This window comes from Cherax quadricarinatus, chromosome 54 (genome assembly GCF_038502225.1).
Source record: "Cherax quadricarinatus isolate ZL_2023a chromosome 54, ASM3850222v1, whole genome shotgun sequence".
Lineage (NCBI taxonomy): Eukaryota > Metazoa > Arthropoda > Malacostraca > Decapoda > Parastacidae > Cherax > Cherax quadricarinatus.
This window is the reverse complement of record NC_091345.1, coordinates 20,555,362-20,570,103: the sequence shown is the minus strand read 5'-3', so window position 1 is coordinate 20,570,103 and position 14,742 is coordinate 20,555,362. Positions and strand designations below refer to the sequence as shown.

The 14,742-nt window shown below is 39.2% G+C and overlaps 1 protein-coding gene across 6 annotated transcripts in view; it reads right to left on the bottom strand.

Annotated features, from left to right (window-relative positions):
• The window catches only part of mtm (phosphatidylinositol-3-phosphate phosphatase), a 109,181-nt gene that overhangs the window by 32,048 nt on the left and 62,391 nt on the right, over nucleotides 1-14,742 (bottom strand). For all 6 annotated transcript variants that reach the window (XM_070096720.1, XM_070096722.1, XM_070096724.1 and 3 more), the window contains one exon: nucleotides 11,413-11,579. In XM_070096720.1, coding sequence (XP_069952821.1) covers nucleotides 11,413-11,579 — 167 coding nt within the window. The remainder of the gene's footprint in view (nucleotides 1-11,412; nucleotides 11,580-14,742) is intronic.

Here is a 14,742-nt window from a genome sequence, read left to right as displayed (position 1 = left end):
CCCCAAGAAAGCTTCTAGTGCCAACCCTACAGCAATAAGGGTGAGAATTCCAATAGAGATGAAGAAAGAGATCATTGATAAGTATGAAAGTGGAGTGCGTATCGCCGACCTGGTCAGGTTGTACAAGAAACCCCAATCAACCATCGCTACTATTGTGGGCACCAGAAAGGCAATCAAGGAAGCTGTTCTTGCCAAAGGTTTAACTGTGTTTTCGAAACAAAGATCGCAAGTGATGGAAGATGTTGAGAGACTCTTATTGGTGTGGATAAATGAAAAACAGCTAGCAGGAGATAGCGTCTCTCAAGCAATCATAAGCGAAAAGGCTAGGAAGTTGCATGAGGATTTAATTAAAAAAATGCCTGCAACTAGTGCTGATGTGAGTGAATTTAAGGCCAGCAAAGGTTGGTTTGAGAGATTTAAGAAGCATAGTGGCATACATAGTGTGATAAGGCATGGTGAGGCTGCCAGTTCGGACCACAAAGCGGCTGAAAAATATGTGCATGAATTCAAGTAGTACATAGAGACTGAAGGACTGAAACCTGAACAAGTGTTTAATTGTGATGAAACAGGCCTGTTTTGGAAGAAAATGCCAAGCAGGACCTACATTACTCAGGAGGAAAAGGCACTCCCAGGACATAAGCCTATGAAAGACAGGCTTACTTTGTTGATGTGTTCCAATGCTACTGGTGATTGCAAAGTTAAGCCTTTATTAGTGTATCACTCTGAAACTCCCAGAGCGTTCAGGCAGAAGAATGTCCTCAAGGAGAATTTGTGTGTGCTGTGAAGGGCAAACAGTAAGGCATGGGTCACTAGGGACTTTTTCTATGACTGGTTACACCATGCATTTGCCCCCAATGTGAAAGATTACCTAACTGAAAAGAAATTAGAACTTAAGTGCCTCCTGGTGTTAGACAATGCCCCTGGTCATCCTACAGACGTGGCAGAGCGACTTTATGGGGACATGAAATTCATTAACATCAAGTTTTTGCCTCCTAATACCACTCCTCTCCTGCAGCCCATGGACCAGCAGGTTATTGCAAACTTCAAAAAACTGTACACAAAAGCTCTGTTTGAAAGGTGCTTTGTAGTGACCTCAGAAACTCAACTGACTCTAAGAGAGTTTTGGAGAGAGCACTTTAATATCCTCAATTGTGTAAACCTTATAGGTAAGGCTTGGGAGGGAGTGACTAAGAAGACCTTGAACTCTGCTTGGAAGAAACTGTGGCCAGAATGTGTAGACAAAAGGGATTTTGAAGGGTTTGAGGCTAACCCTGAGAGGATTATGCCAGTTGAGGAATCCATTGTGGCATTGGGAAAGTCCTTGGGGTTGGAGGTTAGTGGGGAGGATGTGGAAGAGTTGGTGGAGGAGGACAATGAAGAACTAACCACTGATGAGCTGATAGATCAACTTCAACAGCAAGAGGCCAGACCTGAGGAAACTGGTTCAGAGGAAGGGAGAGAGAAATTGAAGAAGTTGCCTACTACAAAGATTAAGGAAATGTGTGCAAAGTGGCTTGAAGTGCAAACCTTTTTTTGATGAAAATCACCCTCACACAGCTATTGCAAGCCGTGTTGGCAACCTGTACACTGACAATGTTGTGAAACACTTTAGGGAAGTCATAAAGGAACGAGAGGTACAGGCCACTATGGACAGATATGGTGTGCGAAAGAAGTCCAGTGACTCTGAAGCTGGTCCTAGTGGCATTAAAAGAAGAAGGGAAGTAACCCCAGAAAAGGACTCGACACCTCAAGTCTTAATGGAAGGGGATTCCCCTTCTAAACACTAACACTCTCTCTCCCCTCCTCCCATCCCATCAATCATCACCAGATCTTCAATAAAAGTAAGTGTCATGTAAGTGTGCATGCCTTTTTCAGTTTGTGTGTATTAAAATTAACATTTCATGTGGTAAAATTTTTTTTTTTTCGTACTTTTGGGTGTCTTGCACGGATTAATTTGATTTCCATTATTTCTTATGAGGAAAATTCATTCGCATACCGATTATTTCGCATACCAATGACCCCTCTTGCACGGATTAAAATCGGTATGCGGGGATCCACTGTATTAATAATCACTGAGACTCATTAAATGTTGTATATTACGTTAATATACACATTTTCATTAATCTATCAATGATATTTTTTTCAAAATTATATAATAAACATGATACATAATACACCTACCATCCGACTTACGACCGAGTTCGGTTCCGAGAAACCGGTCGTAAGTCGAAATGGTCGTAAGTCGAACTTTACTACTGAATATCAACAAAACATTTTTGTAGTGACTTTATTTTATTGTTTTATTTTGGTATTTCATGTTTTACTTTACTTTTTATGTTGTTGGTACTGTATTTTACACTGTAAGGTTTAGGATAAACACTGTGTACAGTAGGGCCCCACTTATACGGCAGGTTAGGTTCCAGGCTACTTCCGAAAAGCGGAAATCGCCGTAAAGTGGAACACCCTTTTTTTCCACTTATAAATGCATACAAATACTAGATAACAAGTTTACACTAACATATATTAAGTTAGCAATAGAACTAGGCATCAAAAAACAATAAAAAGAAAGTACAATACACACATAGTGCACTCATTACTTACATTAAAATATTTATAGTCTTAATCTAGGGTGAGACAAGTAGTATTTATTGTAAGAAATCAGGCGGGCTACCATACCAGGCCACCCCACCTACACATAATATTCTATTACATTTAAGCATCCCAGAGAGATAAAATGCTTATACAGTTTGCTCATTACTTACCTTAAAATATTTGTAGTCTTAATCTAAGGTGAGATGAGTAGTATTTATTGTAAAAAATCAAGTGTGGTATGTATGGTAGTCAGGCGGGCTACCATACCAGGCCAACCCTCCCACACATATATTCTATGATATTTAAGCATCCCAGAGCAATAAAATGTATATACAGTTCACTAATTACTTACCTTAAAATATTTGTAGTCTTAATGTAGGGTCAGGAGTAACTAAATGAGATAAAACGAATAAATGAGAGAGAAAGAATGAGTGGATGAGAGAGGACAGGCGCAGAGTTATGTAAACAAACCAGGCGAAGGTAAGTTTTGTAAACAAACAAAGTGTACACGTCTGGTTTGTGTACAAGTTACATTGTGTACAGGTTGTCTCTACACTGATACGGTAGAATAAATAAAGAAGAACACTCCCATTCTCATGTAACATCATTTTGAGAAGAAATGACACTCTGAGTGAAGGCAATGGAAATAAGTCACTTTGTCTGACTTTTTTGGGTTATCCTAGGTTCTCTACACATATGCTGCTATGTATGATAATCTATGTAACTGTATTTGTGTATACCTGAATAAACTTACATACATATGAAAGGAATAATTTTCTAGTTACCCCCAGTAACACATTTTCTCTTATATTAGATTAGAGAAAATGTTATTCTTGGCATCACTTGTACAAGTTATCTGGCTACCACATCTCATATTTATGTTTATTTATTCTATTGTGGGGTGTATTATCATCTTTATATGTTATGTATCATGTTTATTATATAATTTTGAAAAAATATCATGGATGGATTAATGAAAATGTGTATATTAACGTAATATACGACATTTAATGAGACTCGGTGATGAGTATTATTATTATTATTTCAAATATGGCGTCACTTGTGGAAGTCGTCTGCTACCACATCTCATGTCAGCATAGTTGCTGATCCCTGTATTCCCTGTACTATATAGCATAGCATATTAGTATCATCCATGTGCTTTAGATACGAGATCCCTTGTAGGCCTGTGGCTTTGTGTGACGTCACGATGCACATGTGTAGGCTCATACCTCTGCCCTGCTCTCACTCGGCGGCAGACCATTCAGCAGACAGGCAAGGCGGCGGGCTCCATCCCTCATCATCTCAGTCTGACAATATAGTTACCATCCGACAAGTGTGTCTACCTTCAACCTACGATATCTCCATTTAAGAACCCTTACGATAAATGGTGGCATCGGAGGGCCTGTAATTCTGACGATTACAGCGATTTCTGGAGATAAATTTTCGACCAGCAAGACGGCCATTTCGTGTCACCAGTAGGCCTATCGTGGTTAACGCCAGCCAGCTACTCGCCCAAGCTCCTACCAGCTTCTACATTATTCACTGGTCAGTCTCCTTGTATTAGTGTTTATCTGCTTATTTGCATCACTCCCGAGGGGTTGACCCGAGTTTGCAAAATAAGCCAGTTTCCAGTCTGTGGTGGGGGAGTCAGAACAACGGAGTCCCAGTCCAGCCTAGTCTACTTCATCCAATTATTTTGCCTGCCAAGCCAGCTTCCACCCCTGCTGTGCTCATCGTGTGAAGTTATCAAGCCATTCTGTGTGAAGGGTTATGATAAGCCAGCTAGTAACTAACCCAGGTGTCTTACCCCAGTACTCGAGCAAGCCACGTGAGTAGTCTTCATCGCTTGTGATTCAAGCTCCAAGCATTCTGAGTGCTCTTTTTCATCCTTGTGGTGTTGTAGTATTTCGTGGGTTTATTTTAAGCCAGCCGGCTTAGAATTATCTTCGCGGCAGTGTGGGTGTTCTCAGTGAGGCTTACGACGTTCAACCCATAAGCCCAGCCACTCACGATCACGTGTGTCTCACCATTGCCGGTCTCAGCCCTGTTAACCCACAAACCCAACTACAGTCAGCCATTACCCACTCACCTACTTCATCAGTGTTTTGGTGCACTGCTAAGGGTTGTAGCACCATATTTTAAGGACCACATAGGGGGTCAAGAGCTAGAGTGTGTTCGCGCCACCTTTATAAAGCCTCCTGTGTGTGTCTATCGTCGATTTAAGCGCAAATTCTTCGAGTGTGGAGAGAAGTCAGTGATCGTAGTCAGCCACCAGTCTCCTCTACCCTCCACCTCAAACCTTCCACCATCAACCTCATTTTTCACCAAGTTGTTACAGCGATAATATTTTTTTTAGAGACATTTGCGAGTGTTGAGACATTTCTTTTGTGTTTCCAGTGATTTTTTTTCTTAGTGACATTCAGTGACTCTCGATCAGACTCAGTGTTTATCATGTACTGATTGCATTAATTTCTTTTAATCTCCTTAATTCAGTGTTAATTTTCGTGCATTATCTTATGTCTGTTGTGTTGTGTATCTTTTTATACACTTGAAGTAAGTACTTAGTGTTTTTCCTTTGTTGTGTGTGCAACATATGAGCAGTATAGAACTTTGTGTGTACACTTCAGAATTACCTTGTGTTCTCAGTATTCCAGTGAAGTATTTCAGTAATTTATCACCTCATATTCTGCATCACAACTCAGTGTTGTCTGTTATTTTTTTTTCTTCCCAGCATTTGTGTATTTTTATTTTGTTCCCTGTGTGTTGAACATTCTTGTGTTCATATTCTTTCCATTTAGCCAGTGTCTAATTTGTCTTATTTCCACAGACAATAGTGTCATTATTTTGTGCAAGCAAGAAATCATTTTTTACAAAATTTTTCACACATCAAGTTTCTTTGCAAGAAAATTCTAGTACTGTGTTTGTTGATGTGTTGTGTTCTGCATCACTGTAAGTGTTCAAACCTTTTTAGTTGCGTGTTTTTAGCACCTATTATTTTTCATGTTTTATTGAACAAATTCACTCTTAGTGCAATTTTTTAAGTTCTTCTTTTAAAGTAAATTGTTCTTTTGCTTGTTATGTGTTGTTTAAGCTACAGTTAAGAGTTAAAGTGTTCATTCCTTGATATATTTCTTTCCTTGAGTGTGTAATAATTTTTTTTATTATTGCACACTGATTCATTTTGCAATAATTCTTGTGCAAATATTGTGTTGTTTTTAAAAAAATTTCTTGCAGAAATTTTATGCAGTTGTGCAATACTTTTTGATTAGCAATTTGCAATATTGCAACAGTTTATTTCAGTGCAGTTTCATATGCTCCGTTCTGTGCATAATATTTTATTCTGTCTGTGTCATTTTATTTTATTTCAGTGAATTGTGCCTCTGTTTTATTTTTGCACAAGTTTTATTGAGTCCATTTTATCATTTTATTGTGTATTTACCTGTTGCATTGAAAGCAAAGACAACTCACTGTGCCATTCATTCAATTTAAAGTAAAAGTTGAGCAAATTAGATTTGAGTAAAGTACAAGTTCTCTTCATTTTCAGTGTTGTTCATTTCAGTTGCATATTTTTCTTGTGTGAGTTCTTTGCTTACTGTGTAACTTGTCAATTTTTAATTACTTATGCAGAATAGTTAAGCAATTTTTTTTTTCTTCCCATTTAAGTTCACTGTGTTGTGTGTTCCTCAGTTACCATTTTCTTTTGTTCTCTCCATTTTTCTTGTCTTTATGTCCTTCAGTAAGTCCACTGAGATGTCCCAGTCACTTTTGAACGTTCACTTAGTGTATCATGCCAGTCAAAGTCAATATGAATCAGTCCACAGTACCAATATTCCCTTACTGACTGAAAGACAATATCTAGCCCTTGAGCAATGTGTTTGTTCTCACAGCTTGTATCTGAGATTTGTTAAAGTGCTGCGAAATGTGAAGTTCAGATTAAGTTCCTATAGATCCGTGAATTACTTATTAACGTAGCCGAGCGGTCAGGCACTAGTAATTCTGTCATTCCCATCTGTGTTCCACCTACACCTTCAGACTTGCAGGATAGTGTTCCGTTGCCTCAAGTGTCCGGGGACACTCAGACTGCCTTGAGTGCACAGCCTATCCCTGCAATGACTGCTAGTTCGAGTAGTAGTTTCTCCACAGGGGATGCCTTGTCAGAAAACGATTACTTGAAACTAGTAATGCCATCTCTTGTTGATGTGACATGCTGTCTGCAGAAAGACGTCTCTGTTACAGCTAGTGTTCTCACTAGAGTGTCTGTTGTTGTTCCTTGTGTTTCAGATGGTGATCCCATCCTAGTTGACAGTAATCAGTGCATTGTAAGAAGTTATTTCTCGAATAACTTTCACGTTGTTAACGTTTGTAAGTGTAGTTTCTTTATAGTTGATACCTCGTGTCACTGTGTGCGACTCAGATTGAATATCAGCATTGTTGACCGTATTCATTTCCTTTCCCTTTGCTTGCAGTTTGAGATAGTAGATTCGTTCTCCCTTGCTCATATTGCGTGTTATAGCGTTAATTTTTTCAACTGGGGGGAATCATCCACTCCACCGAGTTTGTTCATTCCTCCAGTAAGAAAGAACTGATACCTTTATTCCAGAACAAACAGCCTACTGGAAGGTTAGCCAGATGGACCTTGACTATCCAAGAGTTCAATCCCACTTTTGAACATTTACCTGGCAAGTCGAATGTAGTCGCAGATGCTTTATCGCGACATGTTAGTGTAGTTACTGCAGATCCTCCATTTACTGTCGAGGATGTCAAAACTGCCCAAAGAACAGATCCCATGTGGTTTGGTGTGATTCGATTCCTGCTCCAGGAAGATCTTATTCTTACTGTGAAGCCACAAGCACCCATTAGTGACTTTGTAATGAGCCAAGAATTACTGTATCGAATAGTCGAGTTGAGTACTCCTAGCAGAAGAATTAGTAATTCCACAGTCACTAGTGATTATAGCTGTATCTTTTCTAGATACTCGTTCAGACTGTCCTCAGTCAAGGCATGTGTTAGCCATTGCAGAGGAATTCGATCCTCCCAGAGATGATAACCATTCTGCATACGTAAACCTTACCCTCGCAGAATTGGGTTTAAGTGTAAACAGCCTGTATAATTAGATGTCCGAGATCAATAAAATTATCAACTGTGTGTTTTGTTATTAGCTGATCAGTTGTCAGAAATTTTCGTGTTCACGTTCCCTCCGTATTCTGAGAATTTGACAGTAATAGTCTGAGTGCGCACCAGATGCTTTGCTGTTAATTTCACCTTGTATATATATATATATTCTTCCTCAGAATCCGTAGAGTGCATGAATACAGATCGATCGATCAATTCCACCCATATTGTACAATGATTTGTTCTTATAGTTTGTAATGCATTACGTTAAAACTCATTACGTTAACACCCATTACGTCAAAATCATGTTGTACCATCCATTAGTTCTAAGTTATATATGAATTTGTTATTGTATAGAATCAGCCCAGATCCGCCTGCCTGTTCAGCCTATAGTATAGTAGTGTATGTCGGGACGACATACGTAACATGACCGAGCTGTCAGCATAGTTGCTGATCCCTGTATTCCCTGTACTATATAGCATAGCATATTAGTATCATCCATGTGCTTTAGATACGAGATCCCTTGTAGGCCTGTGGCTTTGTGTGATGTCACGGGATGCACATGTGTAGGCTCATACCTCTGCCCCGCTCTCACTCGGCGGCAGACCATTCAGCAGACAGGCAAGGCGGCGGGCTCCATCCCTCATCATCTCAGTCTGACAATATAGTTACCATCCAACAAGTGTGTCTACCTTCAACCTACGATATCTCCATTTAAGAACCCTTACGATACTCATATTTATGTTTATTTATTCTACTGTGGGGTGTATTTATCATATTTATATGTTATGCATCGTGTTTATTATATAATTTTGAAAAAATATCATAGATGGATAAATGAAAATGTGTATATTAACGTAATATACGACATTTAAATGAGACTCTGTGATTATTATTATTACTAATATGACGTCTGGAGAAAAAGAACACTTACTGATTTTAATGTGTACCTGCATGCCAGCACAGTATGTAAGTTTATTTAAGTACAGGTATACATAAGTATAATTATCAGAGTATATATAAAATATGAAATAACTTTTAAAAACACTTAAAATTTTGGAGTTTCCAGACATAATGGAGAGAGTGCTTACGGATCTCACAGAGAATGTAAACAAACCGGGTGGGGCACAGTGACCGTATTAGAAAGTCAGGTGGGGGAGCCGTATATCGAGTTTTGGTCATAATTTGAAATGACCATATTAGCAAAACGCCGTAAAGCGGGGCCCTACTGTACAACACAAATAGTTGTTTATTTCCCAGAAATTTGGCATAAAAAACACGGTCGTAAGTCGAGTGGTCGTAAGTCGAGCAGGTCGTAAGTCGGATGGTAGGTGTATATCAAGATGATAAATACACCCCCACAGTAGAATAAATAAACATAAATATGAGATGTTGGAGCCAGACAGCTTCTAAGAGTGACGACAACAATAACGTTTTCTCTAGTCCAACATAATAGAAAATGTGTTACTGGGCATAACTGTAGAAAATTATTCCTTTTGTATGCCTTCACTCAGAGCGTCATTTCTTCTAAAAATGGTATTACATGAGAATGGGAGTATTCCTCTTTATTTATTCTACTGTATCAATGTAAACAACTTGTACACAATGTAATTTGTACGCAAACCAGATAGGTACACCTGGTTTGTTTACAAAACTGGCGTTTGCCTGGTTTGTTTACATAACTCCACGAGTGTCCTCTCTCATGTACTCATTCTCTCTCTCTTTCATTTGTTTGTTTTTATCTCATTTACTCACCTATGACCCTACATTAAGACTACAAATATTTTAAGGTAAGTAATGAGTGAACTGTATATGCATTTTATCGTTCTGGGATGCTTAAATGTCATAGAAATTTATGTGTAGGTGGGTTGGCCTAGTGTGGTAGCTTGGCTGGCTACCATACATACCACACTTGATTTCTTACAATAAATACTACTCATCTCACCCTAGATTAAGACTACAAATATTTTAAGGTAAGTAATGAGTGTACGTACTATGTAGTATATGTGTATTTTACTTTTTTATTGTTTTTTGATGCCTAGTTCTATTGCAAACTTAATATATGTTAGTGTAAACTTGTTATCTAGTATTTATATGCACTTATAAGTGGAAAAAAAAGTGTTCCACTTTACGGCAATTTCCGCTTTACAGCTGTAGCCTGGAACCTAACCTGCCATACAAGTGGGGCCCTACTGTATCTGTTATAATGGACAAAAAAGAATCTGGCCGGACAGAGGCTCAACATGTATGTTTAATGGGATGTCTGATTTAAATAGCCATGAAGAGGACCCAATATGTTACATCAAATGTTTGTCTAGTTTGGCCATATGCTTGATAAAATCATCCAACTCCGCTTAATCAAAAGCTTGTATGTTCCAGGCTTTGCCCAGGACCTGTCCATTTTCATTGTGGTGACAGAGACAAGCCTCTTGTGTACAACTGAAAATTATATTGCCAGAGGCAAAAAGATTATCTACAAGAAGCACAGACAGGGCAGGTAAGGCAAGGAAGAGCAAGTGCATGGTCAGGAGGGCAAGAAGTAAGGCAGGAAGCCTGCCCACCAGCCAGCCAGAATTCAGCTAGGCCTGCATCTGGTACACATATATGTACAGTTTCTCTCCCACCTCTGGATATGTATGTATATGTATATACGTACATGTACAGTGGACCCCCGCATAACGATGGCATCGCATAGCGATTTTTCCGCATAACGATTACTTTTATCGCAAAATTTTTGCCCCGCATACCGATTAAAAACCCGCATACCGATTTTCGTCCGAGACGCGTCCAATGTGCCCTCACATGTGCCGGCCGTCCCATTGTTTACCAGCCAGCCTCCGCGGTAACATCCAAGCATACACTCGGAATATTTCGTATTATTACAGTGTTTTCGGTGGTGTTTCTGGAAAATAAGTGACCATGGGCCCCAAGAAAGCTTCTAGTGCCAACCCTGTGGTAAAAAGGGTGAGAATTAGTATGGAAATTAAGAAAGATTTTGAAGGGTTTGGGGCTAACCCTGAGAAGCCTATGCCAGTTGTGGAATCCATTGTGCCTACTTCAAAGATTAAGGAAATGTGTGCAGAGTGGTTTGAACTGCAAACCTTTATAGATGAAAATCACCCTGACACAGCTGTTGCAAGCCGTGCTTGTGACTATTTCAATGACAATGTTATGGCCCATTTTAGGAAAGTCTTGAAGAAACGGGAGGTACAGAGCTCTATGGACAGATTTGTTGTGCGACAGAGGTCCAGTGACTCTCAAGCTGGTCCTAGTGGCATTAAAAGAAGAAGGGAAGTAACCCCAGAAAAGGACTTGCTACCTCAAGTCCTAATGGAAGGGGATTCCCCTTCTAAACAGTAAGAAGATAATGCTCTCCCCTCCTCCCATCCCATCAATCATCACCAGATCTTCAATAAAAGTAAGTGTCATGTAATTGTGCATGCCTTTTTCAGTTTGTGTGTATTAAAATTAACATTTCATGTGGTAAAAAAATTTTTTTTTCATACTTTTGGGCGTCTTGCACGGATTAATTTTATTTCCATTATTTCTTATGGGGAAAATTAATTCGCATAACGATTATTTCGCATAACGATGAGCCCTCTTGCACGGATTAAAATCGTTAACCGGGGGTCCACTGTACAAGCGTGCACACAAGCACGCTCCCACATGTACATACGTATATACAATTTTACCCCACGTACACTGTACCTGGGTCGAGCATCCATAATGAAAATCTTGTGGCTCTGAGCATTCGCATCCATGATGTGTTGTATGTAAGCTTCATCATCACGGCTTCTCTTCCCGCTAACACCAACGAGAGGCTGAGCACAACGTGTGATGGTTGCCTGACTTTCTGGATGAATCCAACTTAGTACCTGTCAAGGAAAATCACAAACAATAACAACTAGATATGGTATGTTGTATGCATCAGTTACTATACAAGTGAGGTCCCTATACAAGCTCAGGTCATTATAAAAGCTGACATCACTATACAAAGTGAGGCCACTATAAAATTCAAATTCAATAAATATAATAAATAAATAAATAAATATAACACACACACACATGCATGTGCACACACAGTATAAACATATATGCAAGCTAAGCAGCATGTCAAGTTATAAAAATCACTTGTCTCCATTCACTTCCATCTAATATGCTGACACAATCATATTGGATGTTCAAACCCTTGGCAGTGAAAACCTCCTTTACCTCTTCCCTGCAAACCTTCCTGGAGCTACCCCTACCCCTCCTTCTGTCCACCCCAGATATATATATACCCTCTTAGTCATCCTATTCTGCTCCATCCTCTCAACATAAACAAATCACCTCAACAACTCCTCAGCCCTTATACCTTTTTGTAGCCTCACACCATCTTCTAAACTCCACACTTGGAATTCTTTGCATAATATTCACTCCATACATTGCCCTCAAACATGACATCTCTACTATTTTGAACCTCTCCCTCACTGCAATGATTAAAGCCCCTGTTTTACACCCATAAAACAGAGTTGATACCATGAACATTAAAATGGTGTCTTACCTAACAGAGGTGTCTGTTAGGTAAGATGATGAAGCTTACAGAGTTGATACCACTTCATTATGGTACTTCTCCTTCAGGCACCACATATAAGGGAAGGGTCTTGGTCTCCACAAATGCCTCAATGCACTCCCACCTTTTTTCCCCACCATCTAATCTATTGTTAATCTCATTTTTTATGGACTCATCTGCTAACATGTCCACTCCCACATATTTGAATAAATTTATTTGCTCCATATTCTCTTCCTCCGATCTAATATATCTTTCATTGCCTCAATATTTTGTTACTTTCATCTCCTTGTTCTTTTTAATGTTCACTCTTAATTTCCTTCTTTAAACATACCCTTCTAAATTCATCAATCAACTTTTGCAACTTCTTCCAGAATCTCTCCAAAAAACCATGTCATCACACCTCTCCTCAACAGCCTAGTATTCACAGGGCATCATTCAACTGTTTAGGAAATGATTCACACACTCTTCAGGGTTAATAGCCAAAAAAATCTAACAAACTCGGCCCTCAAGATCACATGGCGCAGGGGTACCACAGACACAAAAATCGTCCACCACACTGGTGGTGGACACAGTAGTGTGCAAATTAATTTGGATAGGAGTAAACTTTGTGATTATCTCATAATATGTCTTTGTCTCTGGCTTAATTACTGTAGTTAGGATTCTTTTCTTTGCAGAAGAGTTTGCTACTAACTTCTGGCAACCATCCAGCTGTGGTGTTACCCTGTGACTCTTGTCAGTGCTACAACGGCTGCTGTTCTGTAAGGTGGTACAAGTGTGCTCCGTGAGTGAACGTGGTTTCATCAAATTCTCCCCTTCAATTCATAATGGATGTTACACCTAGGAAGCATGCAAGTACTGTAGCCCTTAGAAGACATGGTGATTTGAGTATCAGACAGACTGGCAAAAATTTGAGCCTTGCAATTCAACTGTTGGTCGGATTCTGAAGAGAGCTGATGATTGTGGAGTGCTGTGTCGAGGAAGATGTGGAAGAAAATGCAGAACAACACCTCATGCCAACAAGGTTATTTGCATTGCCTTGCACACCCCTATACCTCCCAGTTGCACTGGAAGAGTTACTTGATATCACTGGTGGTCTTCCACTGAGAAATTCAGTGCCTTCCTAAAGACAGATATCAGGAGTGCGTCATATTCACTGAATATTGGTATTATAAGAAATAGTGTGAAGGAGCCCAAGAAAACCAACTGTTCGATAAAGGTTCCTTGAAGTTGGCAGAACTGACAGAAAGCCAGTAAAGAAACAATTATTGACTGCTGTTATGAAGAAAAAATGACTGCAATGGGCACTTGATCATAAGGGATGGACTACAGATGAAAGGGGAAAAGTTACATTTTTTAGATGAGGTGCATTCTGAAGTACATGGGTACAGATCAGTGGTAGTGAGATGGAACAAAGGTGAACCTCTTCTGAATGAACACATTCGGCAAGTGCCAAAACACCCACCTAAGATGTTTTGGGATAGTTTTACTATTAAAGGCCCTGGATGGCTTGTTATTGTTGAGGGAACAATGAACAGTGACAAATACAAGGCAATCCTGGCAACTCAATCTCTTCCCAATGTGGATAGAGACTTTCCTGATTGAGAAGGCCTTTTCCAGCAGGATCTTGCTCCATGCCACACTTCCAGAAACATGCTATCATTCTTTGAAGATAGTGGGCTAAGCATTCTAAATTGGCCTGGAAACTCTCCTGACCTCAACCTAATTGAGAATTTCTGGGAAATAACCAAACAGAGGATCGTGAAACAGGACTGCTTAGCTGTGGAGAAGCCAACTGCTGCTGTTATTAGGACCTGGTACCACAACGAAGAACTTATTTATTATTTATTTATTTAGAAATTTTAGCATACAAACAGAGGTACAAAAAAATACAGGTAAGAGCAGCATGCCAAAGCCACTTATATGCACAGCATTACGGGCTGGCTTAACATTAACTTAAGATTACTAAGCAATGATGAAATCAGTGATAAGACATTATTGTAAACAGATAACTATAAAATACAAATGAGTATTACAAAGACAGGTCCTATGGTTGCATGCATTGCTGTTCATTCAGTAGAATGGAGTATTCTGTTAGGTAGTGTATTTAAAAAAAAATAACAAAGTTAGGTTTAACATTTGTGTGATATAATTGTGAGTAACATTTAGGATATACAATTTATATGGTTCAGTTGTTCAGTATTTATTTGGTTTTGAGTGAGTAAGTGAACTTTGAGAAGAGACTTGAATTTATAAACAGGTAGTGTTTCTTTTATATTTAAAGGTAATGAATTCCAGATTTTAGGGCCTTTTATGTGCATTGAGTTTTTGCATAGCGTGAGATGGACACGAGGAACATCAAAGAGTGATCTGTGCCTTGTATTATGGCCATGTGTTCTGCTGAGGTTGGCAAGGAGATGTTTGAGGGGAGGGTTAATATCAGAGTTAAGTGTTCTATGTATGTAATAAGTGCAATAATAAGTATGGAT